The sequence below is a fragment of the Phyllopteryx taeniolatus genome, chromosome 6 (assembly GCF_024500385.1).
Source record: "Phyllopteryx taeniolatus isolate TA_2022b chromosome 6, UOR_Ptae_1.2, whole genome shotgun sequence".
Classification (NCBI taxonomy): domain Eukaryota; kingdom Metazoa; phylum Chordata; class Actinopteri; order Syngnathiformes; family Syngnathidae; genus Phyllopteryx; species Phyllopteryx taeniolatus.
Window position 1 is genome coordinate 2,646,457 of NC_084507.1, and position 24,473 is coordinate 2,670,929.

Sequence of the window (24,473 nt, forward strand, 5' to 3'; positions counted from 1 at the left end):
ACAGTCGGGTTCGCTGAGGTGCAGTCGTTCGTGTAGAGAGAGAAGAGCAGCGGAGAGAGGACACAACCTTGGGGCGCCCCAGTGCTGATGCTGCGTGTGGATGAGGTGGCCTCCCCCAGCCTGACCTGCTGTGTCCTGCCCGTCAGAAAGCTGTAAATCCACTGGCAGATGGCAGGTGAGACGCTGAGCTGGAGAAGCTTGGATGAAAGGAGTTCAGGGATGATGGTGTTGAACGCTGAGCTGAAGTCCACGAACAGGATCCTCGCGTAGGTCCCTGCACTGTCGAGGTGTTCTAGGATGAAGTGCAGCCCCATGTTGACTGCATCATCCGCAGATCTGTTCGCTTGGTAGGCAAACTGCAGGGGGTCCAGCAGGGGACCTGTGACACTCTTGAGGTGGTCCAGCACAAGACGTTCAAAGGACTTCATGACCACAGATGTCAAAGCGACAGGCCTGTAGTCATTCAGACCCGAGATTGCAGGTTTCTTGGGGACTGGGATGATGGTGGAGCGTTTGAAGCAGGATGGAACTTCGCACATTTCCAGTGATCTGTTGAAGATCTGAGTGAAGACTGGCGCGAGCTGGTCCGCGCAGACTTTGAGGCAGGATGGAGACACGTGGTCCGGGCCTGCCGCTTTGTTAATCTTTTGTTGTTTGAAGATGCGTCTCACATCCTGTTCATGGATGGTTAACGCAGAGGTCAGAGGTGTGATTGTGGTCGCGGGTGCGGCCGGATTGGTGTGTGGTGTGAAACTGTCCTTTTCAAATCTGCAGTAGAAGGTATTCAAGTCGTTGGCTAGTGTGCTATTGTTCTCAGCTTGGGGGGATCGTCGCTTGTAATTAGTCAGCGACTGGAATGCATGCCAGACTGATTTAGAGTCGTTTGCGCTAAACTGTTTTTCCAACTTTGCTGTATAGATCCTCTTTGCAATGTTAATTTCTTTGGTCAGCTGGTTTCTAGCTCGATTATACAGGGCCCTGTCCCCGCTCTGATATGCGTCCTCCTTAGCTTGGCGAAGCTGCTTAAGTTTAGCAGTGAACCACGGCTTATTGTTGTTGAATGTGCGAAATGATTTTGTTGGAACACAGACCTCTTCACAGAAACTGATATAGGATGTAACAGTGTCCGTATATTCATCCAGGCTGCCAGCTGAATTTTCAAAGACACTCCAGTCTGTGCAGTCTAAGCAGCTTTGAAGTTCCATCTTGGCTTCATTTGTCCACTTTTTGACTGTTTTCACTGTAGGCTTCGCACATTTAAGTTCTTGCCTGTACGTCGGTATTAAGTGAATTAAGCAGTGATCAGACGAGCCCAAGGCTGCACGAGGTATAGCACGGTATGCGTTTTTTACCGTGGTGTAGCAGTGGTCTAAAGTATTATTTTCCCTGGTAGGACAGTCGATGTGCTGCTTGTATTTAGGGAGTTCGTGGTTGAGTTTAGCTTTGTTAAAGTCCCCAAGAATAATGAGGGGTGAGTCGGGGTGTTTTTTTTCAATTTCGTAGGTGTGAATGTGAGTGCAAATGGTTGTTTGTTTGTATGTGCCCTGCGATTGGCTGGCAACCAGTTCAGGGTGTACCCCGCCTCCTGCCCGATGATTGCTGGGATAGGCAATGGATGGATGGATGGGTTATCTTTGTTTGATGTTTACATTTGTTTGATTATCTTAAACATTAAAGTGGGGAAACTATGCAAACAAATAAGAATTTGAGATGGGGGCTCATCCTAATTCAAAGCAGTGTATATAAATGTCTAATAGGCAGCCGTGGCCCAATGGTTAAGATCATCGCCTGCCACCGTGGGGGACCTAGGTACAAAACCCCGACTGGACCATCCGCCAACATCCCCCGGACTCACGGCTGTGGTGTCCTTGAGCAAGACACTGATACCCCGAAATGCTCCCCGGGCGCTTCAGCTGCCCCCTGCTCCAGTGTGTTCCACTAACATGTGTATGTGTTCACTGTGATGGGTTAAATGCAGAGAACAAATTTCGTGTGCATGCATGCATGTTCATGAAAATAAAAGATGATTCTTCTTCTTCTTCTTCTTGAGGTGTATCGAAAGCGGCCAAAACCAACTGAACTGTCTTGCAGAGTGTGTTGTTTGGCAACTGTTTTGAATGAATGGGTGATAATTTTGCCACTGGTGTTGCGATCGCCACCGTTGCAGATTACAGCCGATCAAAATGCACATTTCCACTCATGGTGTAAATACAGTTGCAGTTTCAAACGAGCAAGACATCCCCAAGCCATATAAATAGAGTACATAAAAGCATCAAATATTGTGTTTTACATCAATACTTAACAATATTCATAATGTGTAATGTGCCTGTGGATGAAAAAGCGAATTCGCTCGTGACCAAAATGTATGCGAGCGGTACGTACAAACTGGGTATGTTCAAATGAATGGAGTCAGCGAGACGCCTTTAAAATATCCACACTCTCGCTTTAATTCTCACCCACGTCCTCTCTCTATATCAACCCACGTCTTCCTATTAATCTATCTTTTTATTGTTTAATAAATGTGATAAGGTACAATACACTGCATACACAGCATCAAACGCCTATACAGGCTGGTTGTTCATTTCCAATCGCTCAGTGTGCAGGGGGTGCGTCGGCAACATTTTTATGCAATGGTCTGGACCAATCCACTTCGACTACGACATCGCGCACTGTGCGGCAGGCCTTAGTAACTTGTCATTGAAGACAGACAATTTACTCACTTACTACTCAGAGAGCAAAGGCTTTCTCAGTAAATGCCAATGAAGCAACTCTAAATAGTATGTCTGCCTTGCACTTTACAGACGAGGTTGATCTGTGCTTATTTATCTTAAGAAAGTAAAAAGATAGCTTTTAATAAAGTAAGAGCATAGTCATTGGTCCTCGCAATGAATGGTTGAGTACATTTAATATGTATCACACATTATCCTGACAATATCATTGCAAACTGCATGACTAAAATGCATCCTAGTAATAAAGATTGGCATGACAAGCACTTCTGTAGCATTTTCTGAAAGATTACCAATTTGTCTCACAAATTCTTGTAAATCTCAATGCTGTTTCTTGCGTTTAAATATATTTACATTTTCTCCTCTCTGAGTTGCTAATGTAAGCCTAAACCTCCATCTAAACCTGAGTTTAGTGCGTGTCTAGAGCTTAAACTCATGTTGGGCATATGGTGTTAAGTGTACTCTGTACACAGAACTGTTTTCCAGGAAATGTTCTCTTGGTTTGTGAAATAGAGAGTGATTTTATTCTGCCAAATGTAAAATATAAATAAGCATGTGCTTTGCATGTTTGGACAGTACTTCACTAAGGCCACCTAAGGATACACATTTGAATCCTTTTTGACTGAAAGACAACGGTTGTGTAAGTTGCTAATAGCTCATGTTAGTTCTTTCATATTACCTTCAGTCTGTTATTCTGATATTGAAAATACAGTAACAGTAGATTTAGCTGACACAGAAAAAAATCGAATGCACTAAAACCATGATTATTACTATATAATTTCTGGCGTTATCAAATTATTCATGTGATTTTGCATGCATACCATGAAGCTGATTCATTTATTTCTTTTACATCTACTCACAAAAATATTGTTTTTTTTCCTGTGTAAACTCACTTTATTAGCTTTCTATCAGTGTGATGAGAGATGAGAGAGTGTCTCTCTGAATATTCTGAACTCCTGTTTCCATGCTAGTGTTGTATTCCATCCATCCATTTTCCTCTGTTTAGCCGAGGTCGAGTCGCGGGGGCAGCAGCTTAAGCACGGAAGCCCAGGCTTTCCTCTCGCGAGCCACTTCGTGCAGCTGTTCCGGGGGGATCCTGAGGTGTTCCCAGGCCAGTCAAGTGACGTAGTCTCTCCAGCATGTCCTGTGTCATCCCCGGGGGCCTCCTCCCAGTGACACGGTCGAACGCCTTCACCAAGTCCACAAAACACATGCGGAAAGGCTGGGCGAACTCCCAAGCACCCTCGAGGATCCCTTCACCTTCTTAATAAGGGGGACCACCACCCCAGTCTGCGAATCCAGAGGCACTGTCCCTGATGTCCAAGCGATGTTGTAGAGGCGTGTCAACCGGGACAGCCCCACAACATCCAGAGTCTTTAGGAACTCAGGGCAGATCTCATCCACCCCTGGAGCTCTGCCACCGAGTAGCTTTTTAAACACCTTGGTGACCTCAACCCCAGAGATAGAAGAACCCATCTCAGAGTCCCCAGACTCTGCTTCCTCATGGGAAGGTGTGTCGGTGGAATTGAGGAGCTCTTCAAAGTATTAGTACTCACAACATCCTCAGTTGAGGTCAGCAGTGCACCGTCCCCACTATACACAGTGTTGACGGTGCGCTGTTTCCCCCTCCAGAGATGCAGTATGGTGGACCAGAATTTCCTCGACGCCGTCTGGAAGTCATTCTCCATGGCCTCACCGAACTCCTCCCATGCCTGGGTTTTTGCCTCAGCGACCACCAAAGCTGCGTTCCGGTTGGCCAGCCTGTACCCATTAGCTGCCTCCAGAGTCACGTAGGCCACAGGACTCCTTCTTCAGCTTGAAGCCATCCCTCACCGCTGGTGTCCACCAACGGGTTCGTGTATTGTCACCACGACAGGCACGGGCATCCTTACGGTCACAGCTCCAGTTGGCCGCCTCAACAATGGAGGCACGGAACATGATCCACTTGGACTCAATGTCCCCCCCACCCTTCCCCAGGACGTGGGTGAAGTTCTGCCGAAGGTGAGAGTTGAACCTCCTTCTGACAAGGGATTCTGCCAGACGTTCCCAGCAGACCCTCACAATAAATTTGGGTCTGCCAGGTCGGACCAACCTCTTCCCCCACCATCGGAGTCAACTCACCACCAGGTGGTGATCAGTTGATAGCTCCAACCCTCTCTTCACCCGAGTGTCCAAGATATGCGGCCGATGACACAACCACAAATTTGATCATCGAACTACGGCCTAGGGTGTCCTGCTTCCAAGTGCACATGTGGACACTCTTATGTCTGAACATGGTGTTCATTATGGACAATCCATGACACGCGCAGAAGTCCAATAACAGACCACCACTTGGGTTCCGGTGAGCAGGGGGCCATTCCTCCTTATCACGCCCCTCCAGGTCTCACTGTCATTGCCCACATGGGCGTTGAAGTCCTCCAGCACAACGAGGGGACTCCCCAGCGGTGCACCAGTGCACCCCCTCCAAGGACTCCAAAAAGGGTGGGTTCTCTGAATTGCTGTTTGGTGCATGGGCACAAACAACAGTCAGGACCCGTCCCTCAACCCGAAGGCGGAGGGAGGCTACCCTCCCGTCCACCAGGGTAAACCCCACTGTACAGGCACCGAGTCGGGGGCCAATAAGTATGTCCACACCTGCTTGGCGCATCTCACTTTGGGAAACTCCAAAGTGGAAAAGAGTCCAACCCCTCTCAAGAGGACTGGTAACAGAGCCCAAGCTGTGCGTGGAGGTGAGCCCGAGTCTGAACTTCTCAACCTCACACACTAGCTCGGGTTCTTCGGCCGTCACCCAGCTCACTCTGCATCTGACCTCCTTAGCCCCTCCCACAGGTGGTTAGCTCTTGGGAAGGGGGACCCACGGGGACCCACGTTGCCTCTTCGGGCTGTGCTCGGCTGGGCCCCATGGGTGTAGACCAGGCCACGAGGCGCTCGCCTTCGAGCCCCACCTCCAGGACTGGCTCCAGAGGGGAACCCCGGCGAACTGCGTCCGGGCAAGGGAAACTTAAGTTTATTTTTATCATCATATGGGGGCATTTGATCCTTGCTTTGTTTGGTCCCTGACCTAGGACCTGTCTGCCATGGTTGACCCTAACAGCCCCAGAAAACTTAGCTCCTATCCTCATCGGGACACACAAACCCCTCCACCACGATAAGGTGATGGGAGGGGTAGTGTTTTATTGCGCAAAAGTATTCTAAACTAATGCAGAATTGAGAAACAAAATTCATCCATCCATCCATCCATTTTCTGAGCCGCTTCTTCTAACTAGGGTCGCGGGCGTGCTGGAGCCTATCCCAGCTATCATCGGGCAGGAGGCCGGGTACACCCTGAACTGGTTGCCAGCCAACCACACCCACAGTCACACCTTTGGGCAATTTAGAGTTGTCAATTAACCTACCATGCATGTTTTTGGGATGTGGGAGGAAACCGGAGTGCCCGGAGAAAACCCACGCAGGCACGGGGAGAACATGTAAACTCCACACAGGCGGGGCCGGGGATTGAACCTCAGAACTGTGAGGCAGATGCGCTAACCAGTCGACCGCCGTGCCGTGCCGCCTGAGAAACAAAATCCCTCTCCATATTTCTTCTGGCATGCATTTGGCTTAACGGGGGGTAAAGCTTCTCACGGTTGAAGCATCGTAAACAAGTGGCAGGTCTAATAGCAACGATATTCTCCTCTCAATAAAAACGCAGCTGTTGTAAACATGCTGCTGGTGAAGGCACAAACAACACGCGCCAATATTCTTTGCCAAAGAATGACACACTGAAAACTGCTGCAAACTGTCCACAATGGCTTTGCCCAAAGCACAATGAACACTAAATGACAAAAAGGGTGGAAAAGTATAAATTAATGAGACAATTAAGAGGAATTGAAATTTGAAATTAAAATGTGAAAATTAGCAAGAGCTGTTGTATATATGCTGTCAACTGACGGTTTCCTCTTTCAGATAGATGGCAATTGTCGCATTGGGCTCTATTTGTTGACTGCGCAACATGCGCCAGAGTGAAAATGGTACACATCTTAATTTTCGTATCAGCGTAAGGCTCGCTGCACTTGTTTGCCTATTCAGCAGACTGGTCTGCGCCAAGCTGGGCAGTGTCGGCGCAGCGAGGGTGTGCCCTTGGAGATGCGCTTGGCAGAATAAGATTTTGTTGTCAGAGGTCTGAACTTAAGCCTGCACATACCACGTAGGGGATGTAACATGATTTTGGTGAACCTGATCAGTGTAGATGCAGCCAGAAAGACATGCAAGATCCTTAGACATGTGTGGTGGACACATTTAAGTCACTAGCGATATTTCACCAGCTCTGTATTTAATAAGGGTATACCTATGGTGGCCGACAGGGGCAAACGGCCAAACGCTGTAAGCACAGGAATGCAACAAAGCAAATGCAACACAAAAACTGCTGCAATCACAGAAACGAAGCAGAAGCAAAAACTTACAAACCAAAAAACAAAATGCAAAAGAAAAATGCTGCAAATACCAAAAACACAAACCCAAAAACAACTGCAAGGCAGAAATGCTGCAATTGCACGCCACCAAATGGAAGTATGCCAGCCAGGCCACTTGGGGGCGCGATGGACCAGTCCTGTGATACCAAAGACGTGAGTGAGATGCATGGAGACGAAATTTGTTCTCTGCGTTTAACCCATCACAGTGAACACATACACATGTTAGTGGAACACACTAGGACATGAAATAACCCGCTTCGATTGAACAGGATTGAAGTCGGCTGTGGTGACACCCATACCAGCGCAGACGTCCCATTTTAAATCCACTGTGGGTCCTCCAGTTCACAAAAGTACTAGAATCGGGTCTAGGCCGCCTCCTAGCAGAGTGGGCAGACAATACACGTGGAGTGGATCAGATGTATGTCATTCGTAAATATGTGAACAGCGGACATCAAACTCCTTGAATCATTGTAGAAAGCAATTCATTGAAAGCATAATCATTATTAGCCAATTTTTATTTTTTTAAATCACCCCACTCGCCAGCACGCAGCTAGAGGGTGGAGCGGGTGCATGCATTAACAATCGTGCATAGGTGGGGATGGATTCATAAGGTTCGCAGGCATATTTAAGTCGCCCGCGGTTATCACCAGCTCATACTGTATATAATCACAATGCTCCGTCCCACACGGATCACTCTCTCCATGCATGCGAGACAGTCGTTGTGCCTCACCTAAAGGGAATGAATGAAATACGACACTTTGATTGGCGGCGAATAAAGTCGGCTGTGTTTACCCCCTCCACCGCAGACAGCCCCTTTTGTTAAATATGACAGCAGCGCGCTTCTATAAGATTACAAACATCCGGTCTAACCTGACCACTCGCTGAGTTACGACATGGGATGTGCCGGATTTGCACTTGTCATGAAAATACCGCCCCATGTCTTTGGATGATGTGTGTCTTTAAAGTATGTGTAAATACAATAAAATATCATTCATATTGACTCTTGTCAGTCCTTACTCTGCTTACATAGTTGTACAAACAAGAATGAAAAAAAACCTCCCTCACACAAAACTGTAAACAGTCAATTGACATTTCAAAACTCTTTGTGATATCCTTTGCATCCGAAAATCAAAGCTCTTCATTTTCTGTGTCCTCCAGCAGTGAGCCTACTAATTAAAGGACTGTCAGACATGGGGAAGCAGAACAGCAAGCTCCGTCCTGAGGTGATGCAGGACCTGCTGGAGAGCACTGACTTCACCGAGCATGAGATCCAGGAGTGGTACAAAGGCTTCTTGCGGGATTGCCCCAGTGGAAACCTGTCCATGGAGGAGTTTAAGAAGATCTATGGCAACTTTTTCCCTTATGGAGATGCTTCGAAGTTTGCAGAGCATGTCTTTCGCACATTTGATGCGAATGGTGATGGGACAATAGACTTTCGGGAGTTCATTATTGCTCTAAGTGTGACGTCACGTGGCAAGCTGGAGCAGAAGCTAAAATGGGCCTTTAGCATGTATGACCTAGATGGAAATGGGTACATCAGTAAATCGGAAATGTTGGAGATTGTACAGGTGAGTAAGTCATCTCTATGTTTTGTACAAGGGCTAAAATACTGAATTTACCATTTTCAATTTAATTCCCAACCCCTATTTCATCATAGTCTCGACCAAAGAGGTAATTCAGCTATACACTAAATGCAGCACTAGTCACAGCAATGTTTGTAGTAACAGCTAACCACAGTATCTATAATAAACCCTTCATGAGATTAGGACAAAAATTGCTGGTGATAAAGGAGGACAGTTTTGCTCAAAGATGTAAGAGGCTCTTATATCTATGGAAGTGCAGATGTGCATCAAATTAGCACACTACCCGCAAAGAAAACATCTGTTTAGTGAGAAGAAGAAAAAAGCATTTAGGCAACCATTAACATATGAAAGTGGTTTTAGCAGGCATTCATTCAATGCACTCTCCCTGAGACGGCTTTTAGTCCCACGTAAAATGTTTTCGTCTTGGAGGGAATGGGCGTAAACTCCATATCCATGTACAGTGTTCTAATCTACCTACTACATTCAACATCTAAAGCATCATTTCATTATATTTAATTGTAATCGTTTAATTATTGTCGTTACTTTTTACTTTACGACTGAGAGTAATCTCATGGTTCCACAGCCTCGGTGAGGCAAGTGTCTTCCATTTTGGCATTAGTTTATGTTACCAAATGTGGTTTCTTGCCCTATAAAGAAATCTCATATGGGGTTAGAAAAGCAATCATAATTGCTCAAATAACACTGTAGGTAAATGTCCAGGGGATGTTCTAAATATTCAGTTTCCTCCGAGACTGACTTGGGGTCCCAAAGGGGAATGATTGGTCAAGTATTGACTGTAGCATTCCTGCAGTGTTGGTATGGTGTTTACTTAAAAAAGAAAAAAAAAAAAATATATATATATATATATATATATATATATATATATATACATACACACACAGTATGAACAAGAAACTGAAGGAGAGCGCTAGAATGGTATTTCCTGGATCTCCAAATGTAAACACCATCAGATACAAGACACACTGTAACAGGAGCTAAGTGGGCCTCTCTGGCTTCACATTAAGTCAAGAGACATAATGTCGCTTCTGTAAGGGAGGAAAGAAGGAAAGAGTAATAACTACACATCATGCTGACAGAGGGAAAGTACATAGTAAGCGTAGAAATAAATACTGCATAATGTGAAATATCTAGCAGGGTGTATTTTTTTATGAAAGATGACAAAGGTGCTTATGGAACGCTATACTAAACTGTGAGAGCATTCATGTGTAGCCATGGCTACATGCAAGGATCACATTGTTCGGCCTGGTCCTCACTGATGAACATGTAATGATAGCGGAGCATTGGTTCGGATTTTAATATTTATACTCGTGCATACTTTGAATCACTAATAGAAGCAGTGGCAACCCCAGCTTGCTATTCTGTCTCATGCAAATGCTGAATACAGGCCATGTTACCGTGATGACTAACGGCAGAGCTAAGCCCCCAAAATCGGATGTTTGGTTCCCGGTCTGTCACCTCTCAAGTGGCTACTTTGCAGTCTTGCCTCAATTATTCTCTTTACAACTATCCACACAGTTTATCCTCCTCACCCACAAGTTTCGCTGGACAGAGTTCATTAAATGAAAGTACATGAAGTCGTTCATATTTTGGGCGAAGGTGAATTGAACTTAGTTCATTTGTGCCTGATGAACGTTATTGAGAAAACTGTCATTCTGGCGTCAAAGAATGTTTTTTGAATGAAAGTTCATTTTCATTCAAGACTGCCAGGTTTTGCTAAGGACTTCCAGGACAAAACTCATCTGGAAACACTATATCAGAATCAGAATCATCTTTATTTGCCAAGTATGTCCACAAAAACAGATGCAGAGTCCTCCAGCACTTAGAGCAGTTCGAATGACTAATATTGCAATAGTCCGGTGCAATGACCATTGTGCAAAGGGCGCCGAGACTTCAAGGAGTGTATGCAGTTTAAAGTGACAAGTAGTGCGATAATCTGGGACAATGTTGATTGTGCAAATGTTGCAGATACTCCTCAATCAGTGTGCAAATGGAGCAGAAGCTACTCTGGCATGAGTGGCCAGTGTTGGTCAACAACAGATATGCAAATAGTGCAGCGTGGCGAGACTACTACAGTGAGTGCACGAGTATGTATAATTGGCCCCACAGAAATGTGCCAACAAACTCAAGTCAAAAAATTGCCAGCATGTTGTAATGGAATTGTAGGTTAGCTGTTTAAGAAGTTGATCGCAAAAGGGAAGAAGCTGTTGGAATGTCTGCTAGTTCTAGTTTGCATTGATCGGCAGCGCTTACCTGAGGAAAGGAGCTGGAAGAGCCGGTGACCGGGATGTGGAGGGTCCGAGAGGATTTTGCATGTTCTTGTCTTAGTTCTGGCAGCGTGCAAGTCCTCAAGGGTGGGTAGGGGGGTACCGAAAATCCTTTCAGCAGTTTTGATTGTCCGTTGCAGTCGGAGTTTGTCCTTTTTTGTAGCAGCACCAAACCAGACTGTGATGGAAGAACACAGGACTGATTCGATGACCGCTGTGTAGAACTGCCTCAACAGCTCCTGTGGCAGACCGTGCTTTCTCAGAAGCCGCAGGAAGTACATCCTCTGCTGGACCTTTTTGAGGACAGAGTTGATGTTGGTCGCCCACTTCAGGTCCTGAGAGACTGTAATTCCCAGGAACTTGAAGGTCTCGACGGTTGACACAAGGCAGCTGGACAACGTGAGGGGCAGCTGTGGCGAAGGATGCCTCCTGAAGTCCACGATCATCTCTACAGTCTTGAGCGTGTTCAGCTCCAGGTTGTGTCGGCCGCACCACAGCTCCAGCCGCTCCGGTTCCTGTCGATATGTAGACTCGTCAACGTCCTTGATGAGGCCGATGACAGTGGTGTCATCAGCAAACTTCAGGAGTTTGACAGCCGGGTGCGCTGAGGTGCAGTCCCCGATGATTCCATGTCGCGGTCTGCTCGGTGAATATGGAAGCCGGGAAGCATGACGGCGCCATCGGGTACAGCGTCGCAAAGCCAGGTCTCCGTAAAGCACATGGCGGCGGAACATCCGAAGTCTTTACTGGTCTTTAACAGGAGATGAAGCTCGTCCATTTTGTTGGGTAGGGAGCATACATTCGTGAGGTGGATCGACGGGAACGGCAATCTGTATCATGCGGAGTTTCACCTGGATGCCGGCTCGCTTCCCTCTGTGACGTCGCCTCCGCCTCCATGCGCCGAAGACCGGGGACGCCGCTCTGGTGAGTAACTCGGGGAAAAAAACTGAGCGGATTTGCGAAAGTTGGTGAAAGAAAGTCCGGAGTAGCCTCCTTGATGGTTAGCAAGTGTAAGTGAGTCGTGTAATGTCTCCAAAGACGAACGAAAAACACAAAAACATAAACAATACTAGAGAGCGCGTAACCGAGGCGACCACACTGGTAGGCGCCATCTTGGAAATATATGAGCCTTCATACTATGTCAGGGATAAACGCCGTACTTGGCAACCGCCGTTCATGTTTACATTCGGCAGTCACGTCGCAGCAGCCTGTGTGCGCAAGGTGTGTTCAGGGACACTGTGTAAATAGGAGTGAATGTGTTCTTCGGTTGTTTTGTCATGCAGTACATCATTGTAAAAATTTATTACTAGGAAAATTATTTGTATCAGAATGCTTTAGTTAAAACAAAGTGTGATCACACTGTCATAATGTGGAATGTATTTTGTTTTGTAATATACTTATAAGAACGGCACGGTGGACGACATGTTAGAGCGTCTGCCTCACAGTTCTGAAGACCGGGGTTCAATCCCCGGCCCCGCCTGTGTGGAGTTTGCATGTTCTCCCCGTGTCTGCGTGGGTTTTCTCCGGGCACTCCGGTTTCCTCCCACATCCCCAAAACATGCATGGTAGGTTAATTGACAACTCTAAATTTCCCGTAGGTGTGAATGTGAGTGCGAATGGTTTTTTGTTTGTATGTGCCCTGCGATTGGCTGGCGACCAGTTCAGGGTGTACCCCGCCTCCTGCCCAATGATTGCTGGGATAGGCTCCGGCACGCCTGCGACCCTAGTGAGGAGAAGCGGCTCAGAAAATGGATGGATGGATATTTAGAAGAATAGATGAGATAAAACATTTAGTCAATATAGTCAGCGAGAGCTGCAAGGAATGCAAAGTTATCCATGTCCTTTCACCATCGTTCCTGTCATACTGTGTTGCATGTTTTTGTTTGCACATTAAGGACAAAAGACCTGTTTTTGTTTTAATTCCTCATTTTAAAAAGACTATTAAAGCAACAAGTTTGTTCTCATGTTTTTGAGATTGTAGGGTGAAAGCTGCAGCTGGCTACTAGTGTAGACTGAATGGGTGGCAACAATGGGGAAATGAAATGCCAGTATTTTGAGGGTAATAGCCTGTCAGCAACATTAAAAAAAGAACTATGAACTAATAACATTTTTGTAATGTGAACTTAGTTCAGAATTTTGAATTATGTACAATGAAGTGAACTAGTTCATTATTGGAACGGTGAGCTCAACTTTGAAACAGTTCGCGTAGAAAATGAACTTTCCCACCACTGCCGCTGGATTAATTTTGATATTTTTTTTAAGGAAATAAAACATTTTTTCTTTTACCTTTTTCTCATAATTTTCATTTCAGGTCAGCAGTAGTCAATTGCGTTCTGCCTCCGGCAAGTACCCTGGCGCCTCTTGTTCACAAACATTGTGAAAAGGTCTATATATTTGGGTATAGAAATTGCAGAGAGTCTTACGCACTGAAAGCCACAGAAGCAGCCAGGAGCAATGTGATAAAACCTGACAATGGAACTACAGTACGTATCGTAGAGTATGGCTAATTGAGGTTCTTTCCAGTTAGTGGCAAATTCATGTGGTGCTAATAATTAGTCTTAATTAAATTAACCATTAGCAAAAGTATTTATATCATTCCCTAGTTAAAGATGGCACTAACAATGATGATGCCCTTTTACTCACCCATCTTGGACTCCATTACCATCTGATGGACTCCAGCTACTGCCAAGATGAAGGGCACACTTATACGAATGGGGCGTTTTGGACAGAAGGGGATTAGCAACAAACTGCCCAATATTTAGGGTGCAGTAATGTATCTCAGCTTGGACACAAACTTTTAGAAACACTAGTAGGAGGCTTCAGGACTAAATGTTTTTCATCAAGATCATTTTCTCAACAAGGTCACAAATACAGAAATGTAGCTACCAAATTCTCTGAAGTAATAATATTCAGACTTCAAATGTTACCTCATGCAGCACGGTGAGCTACTGGTAGAGCGTCTACCTCACAGTTCTGAGGTCTGGGGTTCAATCCCCGGCCCCGCCTGTGTGGAGTTTGCAGAGAACTGTGAGGCAGATGTGCTAACCAGTCGCCCACTGTGCCGTCAACGTTTTCACTTGCCATGTGAAATAGATACCATCAGTAGACAAGTAATTTCAAGAGTGAACAGAATTTTGTGAATCGTGTTGTTACCATGGGAATGCTTGGAAGTAAAATTGAGATAGCAAAACCCTTTGCTCGATCCCCGTTTCGACCAAGCAGTAACAGATTGGGTCTGTACAAGTATGCATTTTTTTACATTTCCTTAGAAACATTATGACGAGTACCTAATAACTAGGGAAGTAACAATATTCATGATACCGTGATATCGCAAAAATAAAAGTGCCTCGATAACATCATGGTCTTGTGATTAAAATTTTGTTTTGGAGCGGCTATACGAAGTTATCAAATTGTACTTAATTGCTCAAAAAATTATTTATTTCCAAGAAAGAAAGTATTTTTATTCATCAATTTATGCCAGTGAGGCACAGTGACAGACAGAACAAAGAAATGCTCTTCTATTAGATGGCAGGAAGTACATACAGTAATTAATGTATCCACTTTTTGTGACATTTTTGTTTGTCGGTGTGCCGTGAGATTTTTCACCTGTAAAGTATGTGCCTTGGCTCCATAAAGGTTGGAAAACACTGCCTTAGCGGATCACGTATGAAGAAGTTCAACAAACGAATCATTCATGGCTAATGGATCACGAACGAAGAAGTTCAATGAACGAAACACTCGTGGTTAACAGTACATTCAGTACACTTCAGTACATTGAGTTCAATAGTACATTCAGTTCACTTTTTGTGTGCACGGTGCTGCCTGATGCTGGCTATTCATTGGTCATTCGCTGAAGTGAGTGACAACACTGGAAAATTGCAAATTACATGCATGATGTTTAGTGAAGTCCCGTCCCCGCCTGAACGCTGGCTGCTCATTGGTCATTCGTTGCAGATTCAGAAGTGAGTGACAGAACGCTACAGCAGTTCCGTTCCCACTCCCAGCAGACTCACTCACGGCAGCGGCCAAGCTCAAACAACGAATAATTTCATAAACTGATTCAGTTCAGTACATTCACTAAAAAGATTTGTTCTTTTGAACGAACACTAAAAGGCTGCATTGGGAGGGATGCAGAAACAACTCGGTGCCCCGAATCCCTCCCAAGGCTGCAGCGTAGCTCCTATGCCAGTCTGAGCGTCGTGTAGCAATCTATTGAGCGAGAGACGCTTTGTTGTTCGCACCGGCCTTCGTCCCAGAAAACGCTGAACCACGGGCCCGCATCGACTGCTAGTTGACCTGCACTTCGCGAAGCCACATCCCGGCCGAGAAGAGATGATCCGCCGAATTATTTAAGCCTTGTAACAGCAGCACTCTTTAGTGTTGTCCATCCATCTATCCATCCATTGTCTACCGCTTATCCGGGTCGGGTCACGGGGGCAGTAGCTTTAGCAGGGACGCCCAGACTTCCCTCTCCCCAGCCACTTCATCCAGCTCTTCCGGGGGGATCCCGAGGCGTTCCCAGGCCAGCCGAAGAATGTAGTCTCTCCAAAGACAAGATATTTAATGTTCAAACAGATAAACTTTATTGTTTATAATCATTAACTTTTTATGGCTGCAACACGTTCCAAAAAAGCTGGGACAGGGTCATGTTTACCACTGTGTTAAATAACCTTTTCTTTTAACAACATTCAATAAACGTTTGGGAACTGAGGACACTAATTTTTGAAGCTTTGTAGGTGGAATTCTTTCCCATTCTTGCTTGATGTACAGCTGCAGCCATTCAACAGTCCGGGGTCTCAGTTGTCATATTTTGCGCTTCATAATGCGCCACACATTTTCAATGGGAGACAGGTCTGGACTGCAGGCAGGCCAGTCTAGTACCTGCACTCTTTTACTACGAAGCCACGCTGTTGTAACGTGGAGAATGTGGTTTGGCATTGTCTTGCTGAAATAAGCAGGGGCGTCCATGAAAAAGATGTTGCTTGGATGGCAGCGTATGTTTCTCCAAAACCTGTATGTACCTTTCAGCATTAATGGTGGCTTCACATATGTGTAAGTTATCCATGCTATTGGCACTAACACAGCCCCATGCCATCACAGATGCTGGCTTTTGAACTTTGCGTCCATAACAGTCCGGATGGTTCCTTTCCTTTTTGGCCCGGAGGACACGACGTCCACAATTTCCAAAAACAATTTGAAATGTGGACTCGCCGGACCACAGAACACTTTTCCACTTTGCATCAATCCATTGTATATGAGCTCAGGCCCAGAGAAGCCGGCGGCGTTTCTGAGTGTTGTTGATAAATGGATTTTGCTTTGAATAGTAGAGTTTTAAGTTGCACTTACGGATGGAGCACCGAACTGTATTTTCTGAAGTGTTCCTGAGCCCATGTGGTGATATCATTTATCGAAGGTCACGGGCATACAATGTTGGTTTTCGGCCTTGCCGCTTACATGCAGTGATTTCTCCAGATTCTCTGAACCGTTTGATGATATTATGGACCGTAGATGATGAAACCCCCAAATTCCTTGCAATTGTACGTTGAGGAACATTGTCCTTAAACTGTTCGACTATTTTCTCACGCACCTCTTAACAAAGAAGTGACCCTCACCCCATCTTTGCTTGTGAATGAACAGAAGCTCCTTTTATACCCAATCATGGCACCCACCTGTTCCCAATTAGCCTGTTTACCTGTGGGATGTTCCAAATAGGTGTTTGTTGAGCATTCCTCAACTTTATCAGTCTTTTTTGCCACCTGTCCCAGATATTTTGGAACGTGTTGCAGCCATCAAATTCTAAGTTAATGATTATTTGCTAAAAACAATGTTTATTAGTTGAACATTAAATAGCTTGTCTTTGTAGTGTATTCAATTAAATATAGGTTGAACATGATTTGCAAATCATTGGATTCTGTTTTTATTTATGTTTAACACAACGTCCCAACTTCATTGGAATTGGGGTTGTAGTAAGTTTTTATCTTAAATCGAAAGTCATGGGTCAAATAACATAATCCATCCATCCATCCATCCATTTTCTACCGCTTATCCGAGGTCGGGTCGCGGGGGCAGTAGCTTTAGCAGGGACGCCCAGACTTCCCTCTGCCCAGCCACTTCATCCATCTCTTCCGGGGGGATCCCGAGGCGTTCCCAGGCCAGCCGAAGAATGTAGTCTCTCCAGCGTGTCCTGGGTCGTCCCCGGGGTCTCCTCCCGGTGGGACGTGCCCGGAACACCTCACCAGGGAGGCGTCCGGGAGGCATCCGAATCAGATGCCCCAGCCACCTCATCTGGCTCCTCTCGATGTGAAGGAGCAGCAGCTCTACTCTGAGATCCTCCCGGATGACCGAGCTTCTCACCCTATCTCTAAGGGAGAGCCCGGACACCCTGCAGAGGAAACTCATTTCGGCCGCTTGTATCCGGGATCTTGTTCTTTCGGTCACGACCCACAGCTCGTGACCATAGGTGAGGGTAGGAAGGTAGATCGACTGGTAAATTGAGAGCTTCGCCTTTCAGCTTAGCTCCTTCTTTACCACCGATACAAAGAGCGCATCACTGCAGGCGCCGCACAGATCCGCCTGTCGATCTCCCGTTCCATTCTTACCTCACTCGTGAACAAGACCCCAAGATACTTGAACTCCTCCACTTGGGGCAGGATCTCATCCCCGACCTAACATAACACGAAGAGAAAATAACAATTCAGACTCCCCATTTCAACATACCTCTTGGCCAATACATTACAGTCGTCCCAAAAATGAAATAGGTCCACTCCATACAAATACAGATGTCAATGCAAAAATAAATCTGACATACAGTGGGTATGGAAAGTATTCAGACCCCCTTAAATCTTTCACTCTTTTTTATATTACAGCCATTTGCTAAAAAATCATTTTAGTTCATTTTTTTCCACAATGTACCCACAGCACCCTATATTGACGGAAAAAAATGAAACTTTTGCAGATTTATTAAAAAAGAAAAACTGAACTATCACACAGCCATAAGTATTCAGACCCCTTTCTCAGTATTTAGTAGAAGCACCCTTTTGAGCAAATACAGCCGTGAGTCTTTTTCAGAGTTTTTCACACCTGAATTTGGGGATCTTCTGCCATTCCTCCTTGCAGATCCTCTCCAGTTCTGTCAGGTTTTATGGTGAACGTTGGTGGGCAGCCATTTTCAGGTCTTTCCAGAGATGCTCAATTGGGTTTAAGTCAGGGCTCTGGCTGGGCCATTCAAAAATAGTCACAGAGTTGTTCTGAAGCCACTCCTTCGGTATTTTAGCTGTATGCTTAGGTTCATTGTCTTTTTTGAAGGTCAACCTTCGGCCCAGTCTGAGGTTCTGAGCACTCTGTTCCAGGATATCGCTGTACTTGACCGCATTCATCTTTTCTTCGATTGCAACCAGTCTCCCTGTCACTGCAGCTGAAAAACACACCCACAGCATGATGCTGCCACCGCCATGCTTCACTGTTGGGACTGTATTGGACAGGTGATGAGCAGTGCCTGGTTTTCTCCACATATACCTCTTAGAATTAAGGCCAACAATTCCTATCTTGGTCTCATCAGACCAGAGAATCTTATTTCTCACCATCTTGGAGTCCTTCAGGTGTTTTTTTAGCAAAGTCCATGTGGGCTTTCATGTGTCTTGCACTGAGGAGAGGCTTCCGTCGGGCCACTCTGCCATAAAGCCCCGACTGGTGGAGGGCTGCAGTGATGGTTCACTTTCTAGAATGTTCTCCCATCTCCCGACTGCATCTCTGGAGCTCAGCCACAGTGATCTTTGGGTTCTTCTTTACCTCTCTCACCAAGGCTCTTCTCCCCTAATTGCTCAATTTGGCCGGACGGCCAGCTCTAGGAAGGGTTCTGGTCGTCCCAAACGTCTTCCATTAAGGATTATGGAGGCCACTGTGCTCATAGGAACCTTAAGTGCATAAATTTGTTTGTAACCTTGGCCAGATTTGTGCCTTGCCACAATTCTGTCTCTGAGCTCTTCAGGCAGTTACGTTAACCTCATGATTCTCATTTGACCTGACATATGCACTGTGAGCTTTTTTCACAAAAACCTGTGGAAAAACAGACAGAAACTACTAAAACCTATTGAGAAGGACTCGCCAAGAATCAAGGAGAAGAAGAGCAAGAAAGAGAGGTTTTTTGGGTCTCCTGCTTTTGCCTCTTTGCCCCACCTGTCCTTCACCGTGAACCTTCCTGCAATACCGTGAGTCTTCCTGCAGTACCGTGAGCTTTCACCACGATATCACAATAATTATCGTACTGTGAGAGTAACACCGCGATAAAACCGAACCGTGAGATATACTGTAGATATCATTACATCCCTAATACATTACATAGTAGTATTAGTAGTAGTAGTAGTAGTAGTCGTAGTAGTAAAATGTAGAACATGCTCGCCTGCAACCAGCAGAGGCACTGTTGATCCAGTGTCAACTTTGTCACTCTGTGAGCTACTTCAACACAAACCTCCACTATGGCACAACTCCTCTGCAGCATTATTATGTTCAACATCAGTCTCCCATCCCATTACAAATAATATTTGAAATATAGGCTCCAGCACGCACGCAACCCAAGTGAGGATAAGTGGTATGGAAAATGGATGGATGGATATAACAAGTAATAGATTAATTGAGAAATATCCAGTCGTCAAATTCCCATCCCTTATTGTAAGTTTGAGTACTTTTTCTTGGCACCTGATTTGTGTTGCTCAGAATTACAACTACCTGTATATGTCTTACTAAATAAGCACAGAAATAATGATTTGTTTTGGGAATTATTTGTTTACAACAGATGATGATAACTTATTAAAGCTATCAATCAGCTTTTTTTGTGACCTGATGATGAGCTGCCCTGACACTTTGTAATAGGAAGCATAATCATCAGCTATTTAAAGCTCCGACTGCACTGTAATCACAATCAGCCCTCTTCTGTTCACGTCTGCTCTCATTCTCCTCACGGCCGCCTCCTTATAAGAAGCAGTAACAGTGGGCTATGATTTCAGTTTACCACGGAGCGGCCTGCAAGGACAGCTGATAGTTCAGTGTGTGTGTGTGTGTTCGTGTGATCAGTGATGATCTCGAGGGAGAAGAAAACATATTTTGAGTGAGCGCTGTCGATTCTGCATACGAATTGTTTTCCAGACACAGATTAGCAGCAAAAAAAACAAAAACAAATGGGACTTCAAAAACACCTCAGCCATCTGATGTAAGACATCCATCCATTTTCAACACAGCTTATCCTGGTTAGGGTCGCAGGGCGCTAGATATATACTGTATAGTTGGATCTCAAATTTGAATCTCATAGAAAAAAAATTTATTTCAAATCGTTCAATTAAAAAAGTAAAGCTCATATCATTCAGATTAATTAAACATACTGTAGGAAAAAACTAAACTGTTGTTTCTTATGAAATTTGTTTTGAGGGGCATTCGTTAGCTTAGTAAAATAATCAGATCATGAAATATTTCACTAACCTAATATTTAATTAACTATTTAACTGTGTATAGTGAACTGCGATTAGCTGGCGACCAGTCAAGGGTGTACCCCGCCTCTAGCCCAAAGTCAAGTGGAATAGGCTCCAGGTCCATGTTTGAATAGGATCAGTTTGGTTGAGAGTGCTGCAAACAATTTAAATGATTTTAACTTGAAACAAAACTACAATTCCATAACAGTTTGTTATTTTGTACCATGAAATGGGAATCACAGAAGTTTAAAAATGGTTGGGAAAAGTTTCATTTGTGTTGTAAATTGCACATTTAAAAAAAATTACCAAACTAACCACTTCCATCAAAGTGATTTTGAAAAATTCCTGACCAACCATTTGTTTTCCTTCACGCAGGCTATTTATAAGATGGTGTCCTCTGTGATGAAGATGCCTGAGGATGAGTCAACGCCTGAGAAGAGGACAGAGAAGATTTTCAGGCAAATGGACACCAACAGAGACGGTAGACTCACTTTATTGGCTGCTTTTTTTTAAAAAAGACACAAAGTTCCCAGGTGTATGTGATATGCCTTTGTCCAAATACCCCTAAGATCAAGAATTGTATTATACATTATACATTACATTATACATAGTCTATTTTTTGTCCTCCATTTTATTTCTTTACACTACCATGATCTACAGGATGTCTGCACTGCAACACTACAGTAGGTAGCAAATAAAATAAAAAAATAAATTAATAACTGAATTTATCTCTCGAATGTAGTATAAATCCAGCCTTATTGTTGAATTTAGGTGGAATGAGAAGCATTTCTTTTGAAGTGCATGTGTGTCAAAACATGTCACTGCCAGGTGCTTTGCTGGCCATCAGCTGTGGTCTCCTTTAAAAGATGCCTGCCTTTCAGAGCGATACTTCAATTTAAAGCATTAACAAATTAATTCACACAGGCCTGATATTGATGTAGCTAAAATGCGTAGATCAGACGACAAGACTTTAGCTCCATTATTGTCCAGATTTCCTATTGCAGCCGGCTTAACAGAACTCCTTTTTCATTGCCAGGTGTTGACAGTTATGTATTTGTTATGATTGTCCTGTGTTTAGTGACTGGAAACAATCAAAAATGTGTCATTTGAAATGTGCATATAAATGGGGAGGAAAAGCTGATGTAGGCATTGAATCATAATTGGGCATTCAGATCTGTCGTGTAACCCAGCCTTAGAAACACGATGCGTAAGGAGCAAATGCAACATGAGGGACACCTCGAGTATTGGGGAACTCACTCACTCCAAAAGTATTGAAATAATGACACAAATTCCTTTGTTTTTTTCTGTAGACTGAAAACATTTGGGTTTAACATCAAAAGATGAATATGAGACCAGAGATCAGCTTTTATTTCCAAGTACTGTATTTACTACTGGATCTGATACACTACTTAGAAGCAGGGACGTACTGGGCCCAAAATTCAGCCCAGGAATTTGAGACGGAGCAGCCCCGGTGCGCATGGTCGAAGACCACATTTTTTTTGTTCCTCCTGCTGTGTAGCGAAGTCCCAAATACTAACAAATGAGTGGTGACCCTGATTTTAGGTCTCATCATTTTTGCGGTATACACTGTACTACGCATAATACAATTGCCTACCCAGTGCGGCAGCCTTACACATGGCATCTCTACCTTCAAAGTTGTCTAGATGTAAATAACTGGAAATAAAAGCTGAAATGTTGATCTTTTCCCTCATATTCATTTTTTATTTTTTTTTTATTTCAAGCTCAAATGTTTATGTCTACATCAAAAATGAAGAAATTTTCCTCACTGTTCCAATAATTCTGGAGGGGGGGTGTAAAAGGGGAGGAACAAATTACATGTAATGACATTATATAATTTAATTACAAAATTGTTGTAAATTGTAATCCGTTAGATTACTGGGAGAAAATGTGTAATTAAATTTCCATGATTTGAAAAATTTTTCAATGTAAAATATGTTCCTTGGCTCCATAAAGGTTGGAAATCCCTGCTCTAGTCAGATCGTGTATTCTAATCAGTCAGGTCAAACCAACATTAAAACATGACAGAAATAAGGGGTGCTAACTTACTGTAATTAAATCACTTTATTGTAATTGAATTACTTCACCCACACCGAATTTTTAGAGCATGATTCGACAGAACAGCGGCATGTTTACGTACAACCGTTAGTGCTAGCACTAGCTTGCCAGGCTACATAACGTTTTTGTTGCCTGCTTGCAAGCCTTATCGTATTAAAAGTAAGGGAACATGCCTCAAGCAAGCCTTAAACGAACGTCCTCTCCTGTCCTGAGCACCGATGACCACCAACACACGTTTTTCCCCATTTTGTTCTTATAATACAGTCGGCGCGATCCACTCTTGTTGTCGTCGCCAGGGTAACGAGTGTATCCCGTCACATTTGAGTTGACAAGATAAAGCCCAATGATCATAAAAAACGGGATGCGGTGGTATCGGAAGATTTTATTGCAGTAGTCTGACAGTGCAATCACGAAAGAGCAAATTTGTCTTGTAGTCTGATCCGGGCATTACGTGTTGTCTGTCCCACACCGCCGACATGTTTGTTGTTTTGCTTTGTTTTTAATAACTTTATTGGCCGGCAGATATTTACAGTACTGTGTCAAAAGACACGTGACAAGGCTAAAAATAAACTAGCTTTTGGATTCAAATATACTGTGCACGATGGCGACGCGGAGAAAATTTCTTTCGCGGTGATCGGATCGGCGAATTATGACATTAAAGCCGATCAGCATCCATCCATCCATCCATTTTCTGAGCCGCTTCTCCTCACTAGGGTCGCGGGCGTGCTGGAGCCTAACCCAGCTGACATCTGGCAGGAGGCGGGGTACACCCTGAACTGGTTGCCAGCCAATCGCAGGGCACATACAAACAAACAACCATCCACACTCACATTCACACCTATAGGCAATTTAGAGTCTCCAATTATTGCATGTTTTTGGGATGTGGGAGGAAACCGGAGTGCCCGGAGAAAACCCACGCAGGCACGGGGAGAACATGCAAACTCCACACAGGCGGGGCCGGGGATTGAACCCCGGTCCTCAGAACTGTGAGGCTGACGCTCTAACCAGTCGGCCACACCGTGCCGCCGCCAATCAGCATAAAATGCTAATTATCGGCCGATACCGATCAGGCCGATAAAATCGGTGTAAATTCTACTGTAAACTGTTGCAACACTACTGTTTTTTAGGAAAGCTGTCCCTGGAGGAGTTCATCAAGGGGGCGAAGAGTGACCCCTCCATCGTACGCCTGTTGCAATGTGACCCCAGCAGTGCTGGACAGTTTTAAAGATGAGGCATCGACTTGACTTGTAAGGGTCAATATTAATACTGTAACACTGCGGAACAATTAGAAAAAAAAAATCTGTTGAGTTAGACTTTTATGCTGATTAAAACTAAAATTGGCATGTTGATTCCAAAATTGCAGTCTTTTATTTTTCTAGCACGTCTAGTTTTTTCTCCACAGATTACCCTCCAGATAAGCAAAATTCCACTGATTAGCTGTAGTAAGACTTGCCAGCTGATTACGATAGGACTCATCGACAGCTACGTGGCAATTTGTTTGTGCTGTCACAGTTGAGACAGTGCGGTGAGAGGTGTGTGCAGCTCCCAATAGGTCAGTACTATCAATATGTGCAAACAGAAAGCTAGCATAGTACGAATTAAGAGGATTTGTGCAGGCTTTTCTCTTAAACTTGTAACCATGGGTATACTGTTGTAAGTTCTATTTCCTTTTATGCTGTTTTTTTAGTTGTTGTTTTTTTCAAAGCTTGTAACTATTCCATCTTAGTGTTTTATTTACATAGGTATATATTTCCTTGTTCCACTTTTTTCAAAAACTTGACATGATAGAGACAAATTGAGATCAGTTTTGGATTCCGCACCCAAAAATTAGATAAAAACAGCTGTCAGACCTAACTCAACAAAAATTGTGTTCCGCAGTGTAATCAACAAA

At 44.4% G+C, this 24,473-nt stretch overlaps 1 protein-coding gene across 3 annotated transcripts in view; it reads left to right on the forward strand.

The window, feature by feature from the left end:
- Positions 1-24,473, forward strand: part of LOC133479723 (neurocalcin-delta A) — a 65,500-nt gene that overhangs the window by 38,770 nt on the left and 2,257 nt on the right. Inside the window, exons 2-4 of one of the 3 annotated variants that reach the window (XM_061777048.1) lie at positions 8,336-8,745; positions 20,882-20,987; positions 23,710-23,829. In XM_061777048.1, coding sequence (XP_061633032.1) covers positions 8,368-8,745; positions 20,882-20,987; positions 23,710-23,807 — 582 coding nt within the window. In that variant the 5' untranslated portion in view covers positions 8,336-8,367 and the 3' untranslated portion in view covers positions 23,808-23,829. The remainder of the gene's footprint in view (positions 1-8,335; positions 8,746-20,881; positions 20,988-23,709; positions 23,830-24,473) is intronic. The other 2 variants (XM_061777047.1, XM_061777046.1) reach the window with 2 other exon arrangements.